Source organism: Pseudophryne corroboree, chromosome 2 (genome assembly GCF_028390025.1).
Source record: "Pseudophryne corroboree isolate aPseCor3 chromosome 2, aPseCor3.hap2, whole genome shotgun sequence".
Classification (NCBI taxonomy): Eukaryota; Metazoa; Chordata; class Amphibia; order Anura; family Myobatrachidae; genus Pseudophryne; species Pseudophryne corroboree.
The window spans coordinates 6,928,764-6,948,629 of record NC_086445.1 but is presented as its reverse complement, the minus strand read 5'-3'; the positions used below and the strand labels follow the sequence as shown (position 1 = coordinate 6,948,629).

The 19,866-nt window shown below is 49.7% G+C and overlaps 1 protein-coding gene across 1 annotated transcript in view; it reads right to left on the bottom strand.

The window, feature by feature from the left end:
• LOC134988793 (transient receptor potential cation channel subfamily M member 2-like) overlaps positions 1–19,866 on the bottom strand; it is a 734,670-nt gene that overhangs the window by 628,160 nt on the left and 86,644 nt on the right. Inside the window, exons 2-3 of the mRNA XM_063950575.1 lie at positions 19,065–19,260; positions 16,259–16,341 (exon numbers count right to left, since the gene is read on the bottom strand). Coding sequence (XP_063806645.1) covers positions 16,259–16,341; positions 19,065–19,217 — 236 coding nt within the window. The 5' untranslated portion in view covers positions 19,218–19,260. The remainder of the gene's footprint in view (positions 1–16,258; positions 16,342–19,064; positions 19,261–19,866) is intronic.

Here is a 19,866-nt window from a genome sequence, read left to right as displayed (position 1 = left end):
CAGCTCCAATAAGCAGAGAGCACCACGTCTTGGACAGCCCTGGAAGGCAGGTCTACACCTGGAGGAATTGGTGGCACCTTTGAAAGGGTGGGAGATCTGCACAGAAGGGTCAGAGAGTGGATGTACTTCTGAAGTGCAGACACTGACTAGGGACTGCGGTGCCGTCAGTGGGGAGAATCCGTGGTGCAGGTCACTGTGTGAGCTGGTATCGCAGACCAGGGGACACAGAACCACGGCCAGCGTGTAACAGCAGGAGATCGCAGGCATCTGTAATCCTATACTACTGTGGGGACCTAGTGAGTGAGATACCATCCTGGCTTGTAATTGTTAATGTTATTGTGTACTGTGTGTGTATATTTACAATAAAGGGCATTTGCCACTTTACTAAACTGTTTACCTGAGTGATCTAATAATCTGTATCTTCACAATTGGTGGCAGCGGTGGGGTCACTTAGTTCCAGTTTACACTGGGTAAGGTTGCGAGAGGTGTAGGCGGAGGGCACCTAAGAGCCTTGTAAACAGTTTGGCACACAGTAGCCAGGTATCTTGCTGTAAATTTGGTGGTACGTTTGGAAAGTCAGCAGTATGGAGGCAGAAACAGAGGTGTACAAAAACCTCAACAAGAGATTCCTGCATATGGGCTGTCGAGCACGAGGTATTAAGGTGACCGCAACAGATGTAAAGGAATCATTAATTGCAAAATTGCTGCAATGGGATCAAGAACACCCTTGTGATGAGGAGGAGGACTCTGAGGAGTCAGATGAGGAGGAACAAGTGACGGAGTGGTTGAGACCTACAGCCGGGACATTCGATGCCAGTAACCGCAGTGAGAGCAGTGGATCGGAGGTGGGATCCCGAGGGTTAGTACAACCCCGTATGAAAGCACTTAGAGAGGGGAAGGCTGTAGAAAAGTTTGATAGGACACCGGAGGTATTACAGACCTGTCTAGAAGCGCTGGGAGATGGCGCGACACCCGATGATCGGATGCGGGTAATAAAGGAGGTGCTGGGACTACCAGACAACAGTCCTACAGTGCGAACTCTTGCACCAGCAGCCACCATTCTACAGACTGCCCTGTCCCATCAGAATGTGCCCCAGGGCAGGTGCCAGCAACGCAACATGGAGTCTGATGTTTCATACAGAGGAGATTTGCAGAGCCAGCGACTGGGTTAGAGGATGGAGGGCTCGAGCCGTCAGCTGATGGAATCCACACTGAGATGGCGGGAACACACCAGGCAGCAGGTCGTGTTGGACTACCCCAGAAGACAGTGGTGTCTGGGTCATACAGAGCAGGTAAGTGCAGTGAATGCTATCCTGCATTACCCTATACAAGGAAAATCCAAGGAACGGATGAGTTGTGGATCTGCTGGGCTTTTAGCTGTCCCATGTGCTATAATGGGGGAGGGTACTGAAAATGAGAAGGAAGTGGGGTCTGTCATTCAGACACCCCAGGAGGAGATGCACTATGCTTTCCCATTTGCAGAGGTGGAAGATGGGGATCTAATAACCAGCTGTGAAGAGAGCTACAAGGACTGTGTGGAAGAGGAGATCTCTGCGAGGGCAGCAGTAGGTGGTAATGTCCCATCTATAAGCATGGCTAGTGCAGACAGTGCCTCACTTCAGGCTGATCAGCATATTCGGCTGAGGGAGGCCTATTGTGAAGCTATGTTCATGGCTGCCCCAGTTATTTTATCAGAAAAGGATGTTCAGGAAGGGCCCAGTGTATCCCCAGCTACTGTATCTCTCCCAGAAGATTCTGGAGGTCTGTCCTCATTCAGTGAACTTGATGGTAAGGAGCTGCAGTCTGAATGCCAGAATCTTCCCTGTGACTCAGAGAAAATCCAGGTATCAGACCTGGTGAAAATAGCATCAGCTCAGGAACTGGAAGGGAACATGTTGCTTTACTCTAGGGCACCTGAATGTGTTTTGGACTGGCATTGTGTGCAAGGTGAAATGACTGACTCTAACCAGGACAATGGTGTTCAGCCAGGACATGTAACATGGAATGCAATGAATGGAGAAGGTAATGCCACTGTCCCTGTGAACCTACATCCATGTTCCAGTACAACGATGGTCGAGTTGGTGGATACACACAAGGAAGCTGAGCAGATTGTACTCCAGGCCCAAGCATACAAGACTCAGAGTAGGATCCCACAAGTTATCCAGCCAGCCAGGCTGGAGGAAGCATTTACCCAGGATAGCACAGAAGAAACTTCTGGCATGGAGGAATCCCCATTGTGCCCTGATAATTACGATACCCGTGATTCATGTTTGGGGGAGGGAAGCCACTGTCCTGATGCACCAGAGGTGATGGAAGTGGGGTTCCCAGGGAATACATTGTTGGGGAGGGAGAGTGAGGGCCCCAGAGATCAGATTTTGTTTATGGAGGAAAATTGTGACTATCTGAAATGTGAGGTTACCCAGTTGGGTGTAGGGGAATTATTAAGTCCCCAGGTGCAGTTATTGGACTTACTGAATTACACTGTTGCACATGCTGTTACCCCAATCCAGCGGCTGTCTACAAAGGGGACTTTGATTAATGTATTTGGATGGGACACCGGGGGGAAATACAAGAACTATGGACTGCTGATCACGTTTCCACCGGACCCTGGTAAGATTGTATTGATTTATGTACTGTGGGCCAAGCACCCACCAGACCGGGGAAAGAAATTCCCACACAAGCCTCATGACAATTAACACAGACTTTGGACGTGGGACGCTGGTGGGCTCCCTACAAGCTGTACAATGCTATTCATTAAACCACCAGACCCACTGGAGACTCATAATTGTTATGATGGGGCACAGACTGTCTGATGTAGGAGAGCATCACTGCGCTCAGCAAGCTTCAGCTACTTAGGACACAGGGCGAGAAAGTAGGGGAAGGTAATGTGACGACATGTGATGACACAGCCGGCACGTCATGTCGCACAGTTGTAAAATACATGCGATTACTATCCTAGCCCTGGTCCTACCTATTGACTCCACCAATTGCCAATATGTTATTAGTTATATGCTAGGCAATATTGTATTGTGTGGTTATTATATTGTACAGTTATATTTTATCTGTTATATTTGGACTATGTAGTTTATTTGGTTATACTGTGTTCAATGTGTGTAGTTGTTAATAGGAATAGTTCTTTGCCAGAGGATTTCACAGACAAATAGCAGCTGGAATCCTTTGTCTGCTACAACGGGAATAAATCTGGTGGTGAATGGACACTGGGCCTAATTCTGAGTTGATCGCAGCATCAAATTTGTTAGCAGTGGGGCAAAGCCATGGCCCTCATTCCGAGTTGATCGGTCGCAAGGCGAATTTAGCAGAGTTACACACGCTAAGCCGCCGCCTACTGGGAGTGAATCTTAGCTTCTTAAAATTGCGACGATGTATTCGCAATATTGCGATTACTAACTACTTAGCAGTTTCAGAGTAGCTCCAGACTTACTCTGCCTGTGCGATCAGTTCAGTGCTTGTCGTTCCTGGTTGACGTCACAAACACACCCAGCGTTCGCCCAGGCACTCCCACCGTTTCTCCAGCCACTCCTGCGTTTTTTCCGGAAACGGTAGCGTTTTCAGCCACACGCCCCTGAAACGCCGTGTTTCCGCCCAGTAACACCCATTTCCTGTCAATCACATTACGATCGCCGGAGCGAAGAAAAAGCCGTGAGTAAAAATACTTTCTTCATAGTAAAGTTACTTGGCGCAGTCGCAGTGCGAACTTTGCGCATGCGTACTAAGCGGATTTTCACTGCGATGCGATGAAAAAGAACGAGCGAACAACTCGGAATGAGGGCCCATGTGCACTGCAGAAGGGGCAGATATAACATGTGCAGAGAGAGTTAGATTTGGGTGTGGTGTATTCAAACTGAAATCTAAATTGCAGTGTAAAAATAAAGCAGCCAGTATTTAACCTGCACAGAAACAATATAACTCACCCAAATCTAACTCTCTCAGCACATGTTTTATCTGCCCCCCCTGCAGTGCACATGGTTTTGCCCAACTGCTAATAAACTTGCTGCTGCGAACAACTCAGAATTACCCCCACTATCTGATATTTGGAGGAGGGATAACCTAATTAGCACCTATTGTTCTCTAGTAGGCATGTATAGACATGTTACAGGACAACAGCCGGTTTTACCCTGCACTGAACTTGGCTTTTCTCCCAGCCATATCCACCCCTTACTATGCAGATCCAATAAGCAGAGAGCACCACGTCTTGGACAGCCCTGGAAGGCAGGTTTACACCTAGAGGAATTGGTGGCACTTTTGAAAGGGTGGGAGATCTGCACAGAAGGGTTAGAGAGTGGATGTACTTCTGAAGTGCAGACACTGACTAGGGACTGCGGCGCCGTCAGTGGGGAGAATCCGTGGTGCAGGACGCTGTGTGAGCTGGTATCGCAGACCAGGGGACACAGAACCACGGCCAGCGTGTAACAGCAGGATATCGCAGACATCTGTAATCCTAAACTACTGTGGGGACTGAGTAAGTGACATACCATTCCGGCTTGTAATTGTTAATGTTATTGTGTACTGTGTGTGTATATTTACAATAAAGGGGATTTGCCACTTTACTAAACCGTTTACCTGAGTGATCAGAGAATCCGTATCCTCACACCCGGCATGCCTGCATTTTTTTCAAACACTCCCTGAAAACGGTCAGTTGACACCCAGAAACACCCTCTTCCTGTCAATCACTCTGCGGCCAGCAGTGCGACTGAAAAGCATCGCTAGACCCTGTGTGAAACCACATCATTCGCTGTAATAGTACGATGCGCGTGCGCATTGCTACGCATGCGCAGAAGTGCCGTTTTTTTGCCTGATCACTGCGCAGCGACCGAAAACAGCTTGCGATCTACTCGGTATGACCCCCTATGTGCTAATGCCGGTATCAGCCCTTCCCCCGGTGTACAGCCGTGCGTCTGTAACTGTGTGCTAATGCCGGTATTAGCCCTTCCCCCGGAGTACAGCCTTGTGTCTCTGACTGTGTGCTAATGCCAGTATCAGCCCTTCCCCCGGTGTACAGCCATGCGTCTGTGACTGTGTGCTAATGCCGGTATTAGCCCTTCCCCCGGTGTACAGCCATGCGTCTCTGAGTGTGTGCTAATGCCGGTATCAGCCCTTCCCCCGGAGTACAGCCGTGCATCTGTGACTGTGTGCTAATGCCGGTATTAGCCCTTCCCCCGGAGTACAGCCGTGAGTCTTTGAGTGTGTGCTAATGCCGGTATCAGCCCTTACCCCTGGAGTACAGCCATGCGTCTGTCACTGTGTGCTAATGCCGGTATTAGCCCTTCCCCCGGTGTACAGCCATGCGTCTTTGAGTGTGTGCTAATGCTGGTGTCAGCCTTTCCCCCGGTGTACAGCCGTGCGTCTGTGACTGTGTGCTAATGCCGGTATCAGCCCTTCCCCCGGAGTACAGCCGTGCGTCTGTCACTGTGTGCTAATGCCGGTATTAGCCCTTCCCCCGGTGTACAGCCATGCGTCTCTGAGTGTGTGCTAATGCCGGTATCAGCCCTTCCCCCGGAGTACAGCCGTGCGTCTGTGACTGTGTGCTAATGCCGGTATTAGCCCTTCCCCCGGAGTACATCCGTGCGTCTTTGAGTGTGTGCTAATGCCGGTATCAGCCCTTCCCCCGGAGTACAGCCGTGCGTCTGTCACTGTGTGCTAATGCCGGTATTAGCCCTTCCCCCGGTGTACAGCCATGCGTCTCTGAGTGTGTGCTAATGCCGGTATCAGCCCTTCCCCCGGAGTACAGCCGTGCGTCTGTGACTGTGTGCTAATGCCGGTATTAGCCCTTCCCCCGGAGTACATCCGTGCGTCTGTGACTGTGTGCTAATGCCGGTATCAGCCCTTCCCCCGGAGTACAGCCGTGCGTCTGTCACTGTGTGCTAATGCCGGTATTAGCCCTTCCCCCGGTGTACAGCCATGCGTCTCTGAGTGTGTGCTAATGCCGGTATCAGCCCTTCCCCCTGGAGTACAGCCATGCGTCTGTCACTGTGTGCTAATTCCGGTATTAGCCCTTCCCCCGGTGTACAGCCAAGCGTCTTTGAGTGTGTGCTAATGCTGGTGTCAGCCCTTCCCCCGGTGTACAGCCGTGCGTCTGTGACTGTGTGCTAATGCCGGTATCAGCCCTTCCCCCGGAGTACATCCGTGCGTCTGTCACTGTGTGCTAATGCCGGTATTAGCCCTTCCCCCGGAGTACAGCCGTGCATCTGTCACTGTGTGCTAATGCCGGTATTAGCCCTTCCCCCGGTGTACAGCCATGCGTCTTTGAGTGTGTGCTAATGCCGGTATCAGCCCTTCCCCCGGTGTACAGCCGTGCGTCTGTGACTGTGTGCTAATGCCGGTATTAGCCCTTCCCCCCGTGTACAGCCGTGCGTCTGTCACTGTGTGCTAATGCCGGTATCAGCCCTTCCCCCGGTGTACAGCCGTGCGTCTCTGAGTGTGTGCTAATGCCGGTATCAGCCCTTCTCCCGGTGTACAGCCGTGCGTCTGTCACTGTGTGCTAATGCCGGTATCAGCCCTTCCCCCGGTGTACAGCCGTGCGTCTTTGAGTGTGTGCTAATGCCGGTATCAGCCCTTCCCCCGGAGTACAGCCGTGCGTCTGTGACTGTGTGCTAATGCCGGTATTAGCCCTTCCCCCGGAGTACAGCCGTGCGTCTTTGAGTGTGTGCTAATGCCGGTATCAGCCCTTCCCCCTGGAGTACAGCCATGCGTCTTTCACTGTGTGCTAATGCCGGTATTAGCCCTTCTCCCGGTGTACAGCCATGCGTCTTTGAGTGTGTGCTAATGCTGGTGTCAGCCCTTCCCCCGGTGTACAGCCGTGCGTCTGTGACTGTGTGCTAATGCCGGAAATTAGCCCTTCCCCCGAAGTACAGCCGTGCGTCTGTCACTGTGTGCTAATGCCGGTATCGGCCCTTCTCCCGGTGTACAGCCGTGCGTCTGCGAGTGTGTGCTAATGCCGGTATCAGCCCTTCCCCCGGTGTACAGCCGTGCATCTGTGACTGTGTGCTAATGCCGGCATTAGCCCTTCCCCCGGAGTACAGCCGTGCTTCTGTGACTGTGTGCTAATGCCGGTATTAGCCCTTCCCCCGGTGTACAGCCATGCGTCTTTGAGTGTGTGCTAATGCCGGTATCGGCCGTTCCCTCGGTGTACAGCCATGCGTCTGCGAGTGTGTGCTAATGCCGGTATCAGCCCTTCCCCCGGTGTACAGCCGTGCGTCTGTGACTGTGTGCTAATGCCGGTGTCAGCCCTTCCCCGGTGTACGGCTGTGTGTCTTTGACAGTGTGCTAATGCCGGTATCAGCCATTCCCCCGGTCTGAGTATGGCCTCCTATTTGAGTTTATGGTTCTCCACCAGGTGTATGATGCTCCCAGCACATTTGCAGAGTCTCTCTAATACTGTGCAGCCCAATCACAACTGCCCTCAGCTCCATGAACATTGACATTGCATATAACTTATAATAAGGCCATGGAGTACAGTGCGGCTTGTAGGGTGACCCCTCATTTCTCCACATCTCACCCGCCAAGTATCTGCTGACCCCTCATTTCTCCACATCTCACCCTGCAAGTAGCTGCTGACCCCTCATTTCTCCACATCTCACCCGCCAAGTATCTGCTGACCCTACATTTCTCCACATCTCACCCACCAAGTATCTGCTGACCCCTCATTTCTCCACATCTCACCCTGCAAGTAGCTGCTGACCCCTCATTTCTCCACATCTCACCCGCCAAGTATCTGCTGACCCTACATTTCTCCACATCTCACCCGCCAAGTATCTGCTGACCCCTCATTTCTCCACATCTCACCCGCCAAGTATCTGCTGACCCTACATTTCTCCACATCTCACCCGCCAAGTATCTGCTGACCCTACATTTCTCCACATCTCACCCACCAAGTATCTGCTGACCCCTCATTTCTCCACATCTCACCCGCCAAGTATCTGCTGACCCTACATTTCTCCACATCTCACCCACCAATTATCTGCTGACCCCTCATTTCTCCACATCTCACCCGCCAAGTATCTGCTGACCCCTCATTTCTCCACATCTCACCCGCCAAATATCTGCTGACCCCTCATTTCTCCACATCTCACCCACCAAATATCTGCTGACCCCTCATTTCTCCACATCTCACCCACAAAGTATCTGCTGACCCCTCATTTCTCCACATCTCAGCCGCCAAGTATCTGCTGACCCCTCATTTCTCCACATCTCACCCGCCAAGTATCTGCTGACCCTACATTTCTCCACATCTCACCCACCAAGTATCTGCTGACCCCTCATTTCTCCACATCTCACCCACCAAATATCTGCTGACCCCTCATTTCTCCACATCTCACCCACCAAATATCTGCTGACCCCTCATTTCTCCACATCTCACCCACAAAGTATCTGCTGACCCCTCATTTCTCCACATCTCAGCCGCCAAGTATCTGCTGACCCCTCATTTCTCCACATCTCACCCGCCAAGTATCTGCTGACCCTACATTTCTCCACATCTCACCCACCAAGTATCTGCTGACCCCTCATTTCTCCACATCTCACCCGCCAAGTATCTGCTGACCCCTCATTTCTCCACATCTCACCCGCCAAGTATCTGCTGACCCCTCATTTCTCCACATCTCACCCGCCAAGTATCTGCTGACCCCTCATTTCTCCACATCTCACCCGCCAAGTATCTGCTGACCCTACATTTCTCTCCCCTTCTACTACTCAGGAAACTTGTGTCGTATTGAAATGACGGGTGTGGTGCAGTAGGCCGACATGATCACTAGGCCGACATGGTTATTAGGTCAACATGTGCTAGGTGGACATGGGAAAAGGTCAACATGAGATTTTTTTTCTGTTTTTGGTGTAGTTTTCATCGTAAAGTGACGGGGTACCCCAATTAGTGCACCGTGACCCCTCACTTCGTTCGCCCATGCTTTAGGCTAGGTGCCTCATTCCACTACCGCTGCGCTCAGCAAAAGTTACCGTTTGTAGTCCATGTAGATCGTTCAGTATGAAAAAGGTCAAAAAATGATAAAAAATAGTGAAAAACTCATGTAACCCTTTAACCCTAACCCTAGTACATGTCAACCTAATGACCGCCATCCTATAATGACACACACACTGTAGATTATTTGAGGACAGTGAAACCCACAAATGTTTCCTAGATCCATTCAGCTCTCCGTACAGATGTTTCAGTGGCAATTATTGCTCTGTGTATATATTCTGTTCCCTCTGAACTCTATACTACTCTATGGGGGGGTTTCAATTGGTTGAAAAGTCGGTTGGGTGTCTGTTTTTTCCTATCTATTAGACAGGATAAAACAGACACCCAACCAACTATTCAAACAATTAAATTCCCCCCTATATCTGCATGGACAGCAAGATGGGGGGTTGTGTTACATTCTCTGGGCCAGATGTACTAAGCCTTGAAAAGTGATACATTTCACGGTGATAAAGTACCATCCAACTAGCACCTAACTGTCATTTTTCAAACCCAGCCTGTAACATGGCAGTTAGGAGCTGATTAGCTGGTGCATTATCACAGTGAAATTTATCACTTTCAAGGCTTAGTATATCTCCCCCAGGGTGCTTAGCAGAGAAGGGTAGAACAAGCATCTGTTAATGGCAAAGGAATACAGTTATCCAAAAATATATTTATAGTGTTCCTATATTCAAACTAATTACAGCAGTGTTTTTAAACCACTGTGCCGTGGCACACTAGTGTGCCCTGAGCAGTCTCCAGGTGTGCCGCCATAGAAGCAGAGCCAGGCTCGTCAGTGTTTCTCTAACGTCCTAGTGGATGCTGGGGACTCCGTAAGGACCATGGGGAATAGCAGGCTCCGCAGGAGACTGGGCACTCTAAAGAAAGATTTAATACTATCTGGTGTGCACTGGCTCCTCCCTCTATGCCCCTCCTCCAGACCTCAGTTAGAATCTGTGCCCGGCCAGAGCTGGGTGCTTTTAGTAGGCTCTCCTGAGCTTGCTAATAAGAAAGTATTTTGTTAGGTTTTTTATTTTCAGTGAGATCTGCTGGCAACAGACTCTCTGCTACGAGGGACTGAGGGGAGAGAAGCAAACCTACTCACGGCAGCTAGGTAGCGCTTCTTAGGCTACTGGACACCATTAGCTCCAGAGGGATCGAACACAGGTACCTAACCTTGATCGTCCGTTCCCGGAGCCGCGCCGCCGTCCCCCTCGCAGAGCCAGAAGAACAGAAGCAGCAGAAGCATGAAGACGTCGAAATCGGCGGCTGAAGACTCCTGTCTTCAATTAAGGTAGCGCACAGCACTGCAGCTGTGCGCCATTGCTCCCACAGCACACCGCACACTCCGGTCACTGTAGGGTGCAGGGCGCAGGGGGGGGGGGGGGGGGGGGACTGGGCAGCAATTAAGTACCTTTTTGGCAAAAAGAGACATATATACAGTCTGGGACTGTATATATGCCCGTGCCCCCGCCATTTTTTACATATTAAAGCGGGACAGAAGCCCGCCGCTGAGGGGGCGGGGCCTTCTTACTCAGCACACCAGCGCCATTTTCTCTTCACAGCTCCGCTGGAAGGACGCTCCCCAGGCTCTCCCCTGCAGTATACAGGTGCATTAGAGGGTAAAAAAGAGAGGGGGGGCACATAAATTTAGGCGCAGAGATATATTAACAGCAGCTACAGGGTAAACACTAAGGTACAGTGTAATCCCTGGGTTATATAGCGCTGGGGTATGTGCTGGCATACTCTCTCTCTGTCTCCCCAAAAGCCTTTGTGGGGTCCTGTCCTCAGTCAGAGCATTCGATGTGTGTCGGTACGCCTGTGTCGACATGTTTGATGAGGAAGGATACGTGGAGGCAGAACAAGTGCAGCTGAGTGTGGTGTCGCCGCCGACGGTGCCGACACCTGATTGGATGGATATGTGGAAGGTGTTAAATGATAATGTAAACTCCTTGCATAACAGATTGGATAAAACTGTAACCGTGGGACAGTCAGGGTCTCAACCCATGCCTGATCCTACAGCGCAGAGGCCGTCAGGGTCTCAAAAGCGCACACTATCCCAGATAGTTGACACAGATGTCGACACGGAATCTGACTCCAGTGTCGATGACGATGAGGCAAAGTTGCAGCCTAAAATGACTAAAGCCATCCGCTACATGATTGTGGCAATGAAGGATGTATTACACATTTCTGAGGAAAATCCTGTCCCTGACAAGAGGATTTATATGTATGGGGAGAAAAAGCAAGAAGTGACTTTTCCCCCTTCACATGAATTGAATGAATTATGTGAAAAAGCGTGGGATTCCCCTGACAGGAAGGTGATAGTTTCCAAGAGATTACTTATGGCGTATCCTTTCCCGCCAACGGACAGGTTACGCTGGGAATCCTCCCCTAGGGTAGACAAGGCGTTGACACGCTTGTCCAAGAAGGTGGCCCTGCCGTCACAGGATACGGCCGCCCTAAAGGATCCTGCGGATAGAAAGCAGGAAGGTATCTTGAAGTCTGTTTATACACATTCTGGCACACTGCTGAGGCCGGCAATTGCTTCGGCCTGGATGTGTAGTGCGGTAGCAGCATGGACGGATACTCTGTCTGAGGAGTTAGATACCCTGGACAGGGACTCTGTTCTAATGACCCTGGGACGTATCAAGGACGCGGTCCTATATATGCGGGATGCCCAGGGGGACATTTGCCTGCTGGGCTCTAGAGTAAACGCAATGTCCATTTCTGCCAGAAGGGTCTTATGGACTCGGCAATGGACAGGGGATACCGACTCTAAAAAACACATGGAGGTTTTACCTTATAAGGGTGAGGAATTGTTTGGGGACGGTCTCTCGGACCTAGTTTCCACTGCTACGGCTGGGAAGTCAAATTTCTTGCCTTATGTCCCTCCACAACCTAAGAAAGCACTGTATTACCAAATGCAGTCCTTTCGTTCGCAGAAGAGCAAGAAGGTCGGAGGTGCGTCCTTTCTTGCCAGAGGCAGGGGTAGAGGAAAAAGCTGCACCATGCAGCTAGTTCCCAGGAACAAAAGTCTTCCCCGGCTTCCACTAAATCCACCGCACGGCACTGGGGCTCCACAGGCGGAGCCAGGAGCCGTGGGGGCGCGTCTCCGACATTTCAGCCACCAGTGGGTTCGCTCACAGGTGGATCCTTGGGCTATACAAGTTGTGTCTCAGGGATACAAGCTGGAATTCGAGGTGACGCCCCCTCACCGTTACCTAAAATCGGCCTTACCAACTTCCCCCATGGAAAGGGAGATAGTGTTGGCGGCAATTCACAAACTTTTTCTCCAGCAGGTGGTGGTAGAGGTTCCCCCCCTTCAACGGGGAAGGGGCTACTATTCCACTATGTTTGTGGTACCGAAACCGGACGGTTCGGTCAGACCCATTTTAAATTTAAAATCCCTGAACATTTATCTGAAGAAATTCAAGTTCAAAATGGAATCGCTCAGAGCGGTCATTGCAAGCCTGGAAGAGGGGGATTTTATGGTGTCTCTGGACATCAAGGATGCCTACTTGCATATCCCCATTTATCCGCCTCATCAGGAGTACCTCAGGTTTGTGGTACGGGACTGTCATTACCAATTCCAGACGTTGCCGTTTGGCCTGTCCACGGCACCGAGAGTTTTTACCAAGGTGATGGCGGAAATGATGGTGCTCCTTCGGAAGCAAGGGGTTACAATTATCCCAGGGAGCAGTTGCTGATCAGCGTAGCACGCTCTCAGGAAGTGTTGCGTCAGCACGGCTGGATTCTGAACATTCCAAAGTCGCAGCTGATTCCTGCGACGCGTCTGCCCTTCCTGGGCATGATTCTGGACACAGACCAGAAGAAGGTGTTTCTCCCGGAGGAGAAGGCTCAGGAGCTCGTGACTCTGGTCAGAGACCTCCTAAAGCCAAAACAGGTGTCGGTACATCACTGCACACGAGTCCTGGGAAAGATGGTGGCGTCATACGAAGCCATTCCCTTCGGCAGGTTCCATGCGAGGATCTTTCAGTGGGATCTGCTGGACAAGTGGTCCGGATCGCATCTTCAGATGCATCGGATGATCACCCTGTCCCTCAGGGCCAGGGTGTCTCTTCTGTGGTGGCTACAACGTGCTCACCTCCTCGAGGGCCGCAGATTCGGCTTACAGGACTGGGTCCTGGTGACCACGGATGCAAGCCTCCGAGGGTGGGGGGCAGTCACTCAAGGAAGAAACTTCCAAGGGCTGTGGTCAAGTCAGGAGACTTGTCTGCACATAAATATCCTGGAGCTACGGGCCATATACAACGCCCTGAGTCAAGCGGAGCCTCTGCTTCGAGACCAACCAGTGCTGATTCAGTCAGACAACATCACGGCAGTCGCTCATGTAAACCGCCAGGGAGGCACAAGAAGCAGGGTGGCAATGGCGGAAGCCACCAGGATTCTTCGTTGGGCGGTGAATCACGTACAAGCTCTGTCAGCAGTGTTTATTCCGGGAGTAGACAACTGGGAAGCAGACTTCCTCAGCAGACACGACCTCCACCCGGGAGAGTGGGGACTTCATCAAGAAGTCTTCACGCAGATTGTAAATCGATGGGAACTGCCACAGGTGGACATGATGGCGTCCCGCCTCAACAAAAAATTAAAGAGGTATTGCACCAGGTCAAGGGACCCTCAGGCGATGGCTGTGGACGCACTGGTGACACCGTGGGTTTTCCAGTCGGTCTATGTGTTTCCTCCTCTTCCTCACATACCCATGGTACTGAGAATCGTAAGAAAAAGAGGAGTGAGAACAATATTCATTGTTCCGGATTGGCCAAGAAGGACTTGGTACCCGGAACTGCAAGAAATGCTCACAGAGGACCCATGGCCTCTGCCTCTCAGACGGGATCCGGTCTGAAGATCGACAGTGTCTAGGTCGACAATGTTTAGGTCGACCACTATAGGTCGACAGTCACTGGGTCAACATGGATGGAAGGTCGACAGGGTTTCTAGGTCGACATGTGCTAGGTCGACAGGTCTAAAGGTCGACATGAGTTTTTCACATTTATTTATTTTTTTGGGATTTTTTCATACTTTACGATCCACGTGGACTACGATTGGAACGGTAAAGTGTGCCGAGCGAAGCGGTAGCGGAGCGAAGGCACCATGCCTGAAGCATGGCGAGCGAAGCGAGCCATGCGAGGGGACGCGGTGCACTAATTTGGGATCCCGGTCACTTTACGAAGAAAACGACACAAAAAAAAAATCCTCATGTCGACCTTTAGACCTGTCGACCTAGCACATGTCGACCTAGAAACCCTGTCGACCTTCCATCCATGTCGACCTAGTGACTGTTGACCTATAGTGATCGACCTAAACATTGTCGACCTAGATACTGCCGATAAAACGAACCACACCCCTCTCAGACAGGACCTGTTGCAACAGGGGCCCTGTCTGTTCCAAGACTTACCGCGGCTGCGTTTGACGGCATGGCGGTCGAACGCCGGATCCTAGCAGAAAAGGGCATTCCGGAAGCAGTTATTCCTACGCTGATAAAAACTAGGAAGGATGTGACAGCAAAACATTATCACCGTATATGGAGAAAATATGTTGCTTGGTGTGAGGCCAGGAAGGCCCCTACAGAGGAATTCCAGCTGGGTCGATTCCTGCACTTTCCTACAGTCAGGTGTGACTATGGGCCTAAAACTAGGGTCCATAAAGGTCCAGATTTTGTCCCTATCCATTTTCTTTCAAAAAGAACTGGCTTTACTGCCTGAGGTTCAGACGTTTGTTAAGGGAGTGCTGCATATTCAGCCCCCTTTTGTGCCACCAGTGGCACCTTGGGATCTTAACGTGGTCTTGGCTTTCCTGAAATCCCACTGGTTTGAGCCACTTAAGACAGTGGAGCTAAAGTATCTCACGTGGAAAGTGGTCATGCTGTTGGCCCTAGCCTCAGCTAGTTGTGTGTCAGAATTGGCGGCTTTGTCATGTAAAAGCCCCTATCTGGTTTTCCATATAGATAGGGCAGAATTGCGAACTCGTCCGCAGTTTCTGCCAAAGGTGGTGTCATCTTTTCATTTGAACCAACCCATTGTGGTGCCTGCGGCTACTCGTGACTTGGAGGATTCCAAGTTGCTTGATGTAGTCAGGGCTTTGAAGATCTATGTTGCCAGGATGGCTGGAGTCAGGAAAACGGACTCGCTGTTTATCCTGTATGCATCCAACAAGCTGGCTGCTCCTGCTTCAAAGCAAACCATTGCTCGCTGGATCTGTAACACGATTCAGCAGGCTCATTCTGCGGCTGGATTGCTGCATCCAAAATCAGTGAAAGCCCATTCCACAAGGAAGGTGGGCTTTTCTTGGGCGGCTGCCCGAGGGGTCTCGGCATTACAGCTTTGCCGAGCTGCTACTTGGTTGGGTTCAAACACATTTGCAAAGTCTACAAGTTTGATACCCTGGCTGAGGAGGACCTGGTGTTTGCCCATCCGGTGCTGCAGAGTCATCCGCACTCTCCCGCTCGTTTGTGAGCTTTGGTATAATCCCCATGGTCCTTACATAGTCCCCAGCATCCACTAGGACGTTAGAGAAAATAAGAATTTACTCACCGGTAATTCTATTTCTCTTAGTCCGTAGTGGATGCTGGGCGCCCGTCCCAAGTGCGGACTTTCTGCAATACGTGTATATAGTTATTGCTTATCAAAGGGTTATGGTTATGTAGCATCGGTTGAGTGATGCTCAGTTGTTGTTCATACTGTTAACTGGGTAAGTTTATCACAAGTTGTACAGTGTGGCTGGTATGAGTCTTACCCTGGATTCCAAAATCCTTTCCTTGTAATGTCAGCTCTTCCGGGCACAGTTTCCTTAACTGAGGTCTGGAGGAGGGGCATAGAGGGAGGAGCCAGTGCACACCAGATAGTACTAAATCTTTCTTTAGAGTGCCCAGTCTCCTGCGGAGCCCGCTATTCCCCATGGTCCTTACAGAGTCCCCAGCATCCACTACGGACTACGAGAAATAGAATTACCGGTGAGTAAATTCTTATTTTTGCCGCTACTGAGGCCCTGGAATGATCAATACTGCTGGGTTTAGTGGTTGCAGAGCCAGTTCTAATTTTGGGACTGGGCAGTGTTGTGCTCTTCTGGCTTTCTCAGATGTGGCTCAGGCGTTACCTATGGAGAAGCTGCGACATGACATCTTAGGACATGCAACGGCACCATGCATGACCATAATATTTGAATGTGCCTTAGCAATATTTAAATCTTGTTCAGTGTGCCACGAGTTGTAAAAGGTTGAAAATCTCTGTATTACAGTGACAAAATATTCATATGTGTTTATAAAGTATTTACCCTCCACCTGGTGCTTGTGGGATAAAAGTCACACATTCTTTCTTCTTAATATTCCTAGATACCCATGAGTTAAGAACATCAACCTGTGAATTAAAAAGACATAATGAGAAGAAAACCATCACAAAAGTGGTCAGTGAGGAGAAGACATCACAATTGTGGTCAGTAAGGAGGACACATCACAATAGTGGACAATGATAAGGAGACAACACAAGAGTAGTCAACGAGGACACATCCCAATTGTGGTAATCAAAAAGGAGACATCACATGAGTGAACAATAAGAGGGAGACATCACAAGAGTGGTCAGTGAGGAAGACGTATGCCAATAGTGGTCATCAGTGAGGAAGATAAATCACACAAGTAGAGATTAAGAGGGAGACATCACAAGAGTGGTCCATGAGGAATTGATGTCACTAAAGTGGTCAGTGAGGGGGAGACCACACACAGTGGTCAGTGATCTAGAACAGTGGTTCTCAAACTCGGTCCTCAGGACCCCACACATTGCATGTTTTGCAGGTAACCCAGCAAGTGCACAGGTGTATTCATTATTCACTGACACACTTTAAAAGGTCCACAGGTGCAGCAAATTATTTCACTTGTGATTCTGTGAGGATACCTGCAAAACATGCACCGTGTGGGGTCCTGAGGACCGAGTTTGAGAACCTGTGATCTAGAAACATCACAAGAGTGGTCAGTGAGGAAACAGAATAGTAGTTAGCAAAAGGAAGTCATCACAACAGTGGTCAGTGAAAATACATCACAATAGGGGTCATTAAGAACAAGTCATCACAAATTTGATCAGTGAAGAGGAGACAGAGCAAGAGTAGTCAGTGAGGATGACATACTGTATCCCAACAGTGGTCAGAATGGAGGAGACATCACAGGAGTGGAGAATAAGAGGGAGACACCACAAGAGTGATCAGTGAGGTGGAGACAAAGCAAGATTAGTCAGTGAGGTGGAGACATCACAAGATTGGTCATTGAGGAATTTATGTCACAAAAGTGGTCAATGAGGGGAGACCACACACAGTGGTCAGTGAGGGACAGACATAACAAGAGTGGTCAGGGAGGTGACAGAACAATAGGAGTCAATGAGAAGAAGACATCACAACAGTGGTCAGTGAAGACAAATAGCAACAGGAGTCAGTGAGAAGAAAGCACAAGAGAAAAGTGATCATTTAAGAGGAGACAGGAAAAGAGTGGTGAGTGAGGAGGAGATAACATCAGAAGAATGGTCAGTGAGAAGACAGCAGAAGAGTGGTGAATGAGAAGGAGTCATTACAAGAGTGACAAATGAGAAGCAGCTATTACGAGTAGTCGGTGAGATGGAGACTGCAAAAGAGTGATCAGTGATGAGGAAATATCACAACTATGATAAGTTAGGAGAAATTACAAGAGTGGTCTGTGAGGAGGAAACATCACAAGAGAGGTAAGTGAGAAGAAGAGAAGACAGCAGTGGTCAGTAAGGAAAAAACAATGCAAGTGGTGAATGAGAAGGAACTGAGGATACTGGGGGCGGGATGTACTAAGCTTAGAAAAGTGATAATTTCACTGTGATAAAGTACCAGCCAATCAGCTCCTAACTGCCATGTCACAGGCTGGGTTTGAAAAATGACAGTTAGGAGGTGATTGGCTAGTACTTTATCACAGTGAAATGATCCCTTTTATAGGCTTAGTACATCCCGCCCTGAATATCGGACCGGATCTGATGATACAAGATATCAGACTGAGACTGATGATTCAGCATATCAGACAGGAACAAGATATTGGACTGAAACTGATAAATCAAGGTATCGGGCTGAACCGATAATGGATCTAGCTAATGCAGTGTGATAGGAATCTGCACAGGAGGACACACAAGTCACACAGCTTGGCTGTACACAACATTGCCCTGGCATCTTGAGACTTCCTGGACTGACCTCTTTATAACTGCCAGGAAGCAATGATTGGCTGCTTGCGGTCACCTGAATGACTGGCTGCCCCAGATTGGCTGAGAACTGGGTAAAGGAAAAATGGCAGCACCTGACCCAGTGGGAATAAACATCGAAGCCGCCATATCAGCCTGTGCAGGGATCCACTGCTCTCACCTCTGGATGGACATTCTCACACCCCTGCACTTCTGGCTTCTCTCACCCTAATACATTTACTCCTAGATGTTTGGTAAGTATTTTCTTCCTAAATAAAACTTCTTTATGTTATCTCATCTTACAGATGTTCGAACAAAAGGGTCAATAAGGTTATGAGAGAGTTTCTGGTGTCCATATGTCTCATGTATGAGGAAATGCAAATAAACAAAAACCTTTAATCATATAAAAGCATTAGGTACGGGTTACCGCCGGCCGGGATGGCAACTACATCCCATATAAAAGCTATATTTACTCTAGAGTCCAAGTAAACTCTTTGGTATAAGACAGCTGCGGCTGAGGGTGTATTAGGCTCCAATGTGTTAGTTATCTTATTACCACCACATAATAGAGAGATGAGGTGTGCATGGGAGAGACAGAACCTAAACTCTCCATTACTTATAATAAATAGCGCCCTCTGTTCTTGTTACATAGCAGGAGGGTGACGTGCATAGGCTGCTTGTCTCATTACCCCTGGGGTGATTGGAATACCCAACTTTGGCATCTGGTGCTCAACTGATTTTTTTTTAAGGGATACTGCATTAAAGGAAACCTTAATTTTTCCATTTTGGTAAAATGAAAGTCACTGAAAGCTGGAATTACAAATTCTCCTTCTGCAATGGGTAAATGACATAAATAGAGGAGTAAATGAATGATCACAGTTTTGTTGTATGAAATATCTCACATTTCGTTCATTAAGGAATTTTGGTGATGTCTTCTTCCTTTTCTTTCCATCAGCGGTGCCAGGACGGTATGGGGACTGCAAGTTGTTCCACTTGGAAATCTCAACTCCATCTACTTCATCCTGACCTTCAGCCTGGCTCTTCGTGTTTCCCATGATATATGAGACTATGGATACCTCGACCTATGATCTTGTCATCCTGGGAGAGAAAATACAAGAAAGATAGAAATGAGAAGACTGATCATATATCATAAGGACACCCCTCTCCCTCTTACCCGGTCATGATGACACCCCTCTCCCTCTTACCCGGTCATGAGGACACCCTTCTCCCTCTTACCCGGTCATGAGGACACCCTTCTCCCTCTTACCCGGTCATGAGGACACCCCTATCCCTCTTACCCGGTCATGAGGACACCCCTCTCCCTCTTACCCGGTCATGAGGACACCCTTCTCCCTCCTACCCGGTCATGAGGACACCCTTCTCCCTCCTACCCGGTCATGAGGACACCCCTATCCCTCTTACCCGGTCATGAGGACACCCTTCTCCCTCCTACCCGGTCATGAGGACACCCTTCTCCCTCCTACCCGGTCATGAGGACACCCCTCTCCCTCTTACCCGGTCATGAGGACACCCCTCTCCCTCTTACCCGGTCATGAGGACACCCCTCTCCCTCTTACCCGGTCATGAGGACACCCTTCTCCCTCTTACCCGGTCATGAGGACACCCCTCTCCCTCTTACCCGGTCATGAGGACACCCTTCTCCATCTTACCCGGTCATGAGGACACCCCTCTCCCTCTTACCCA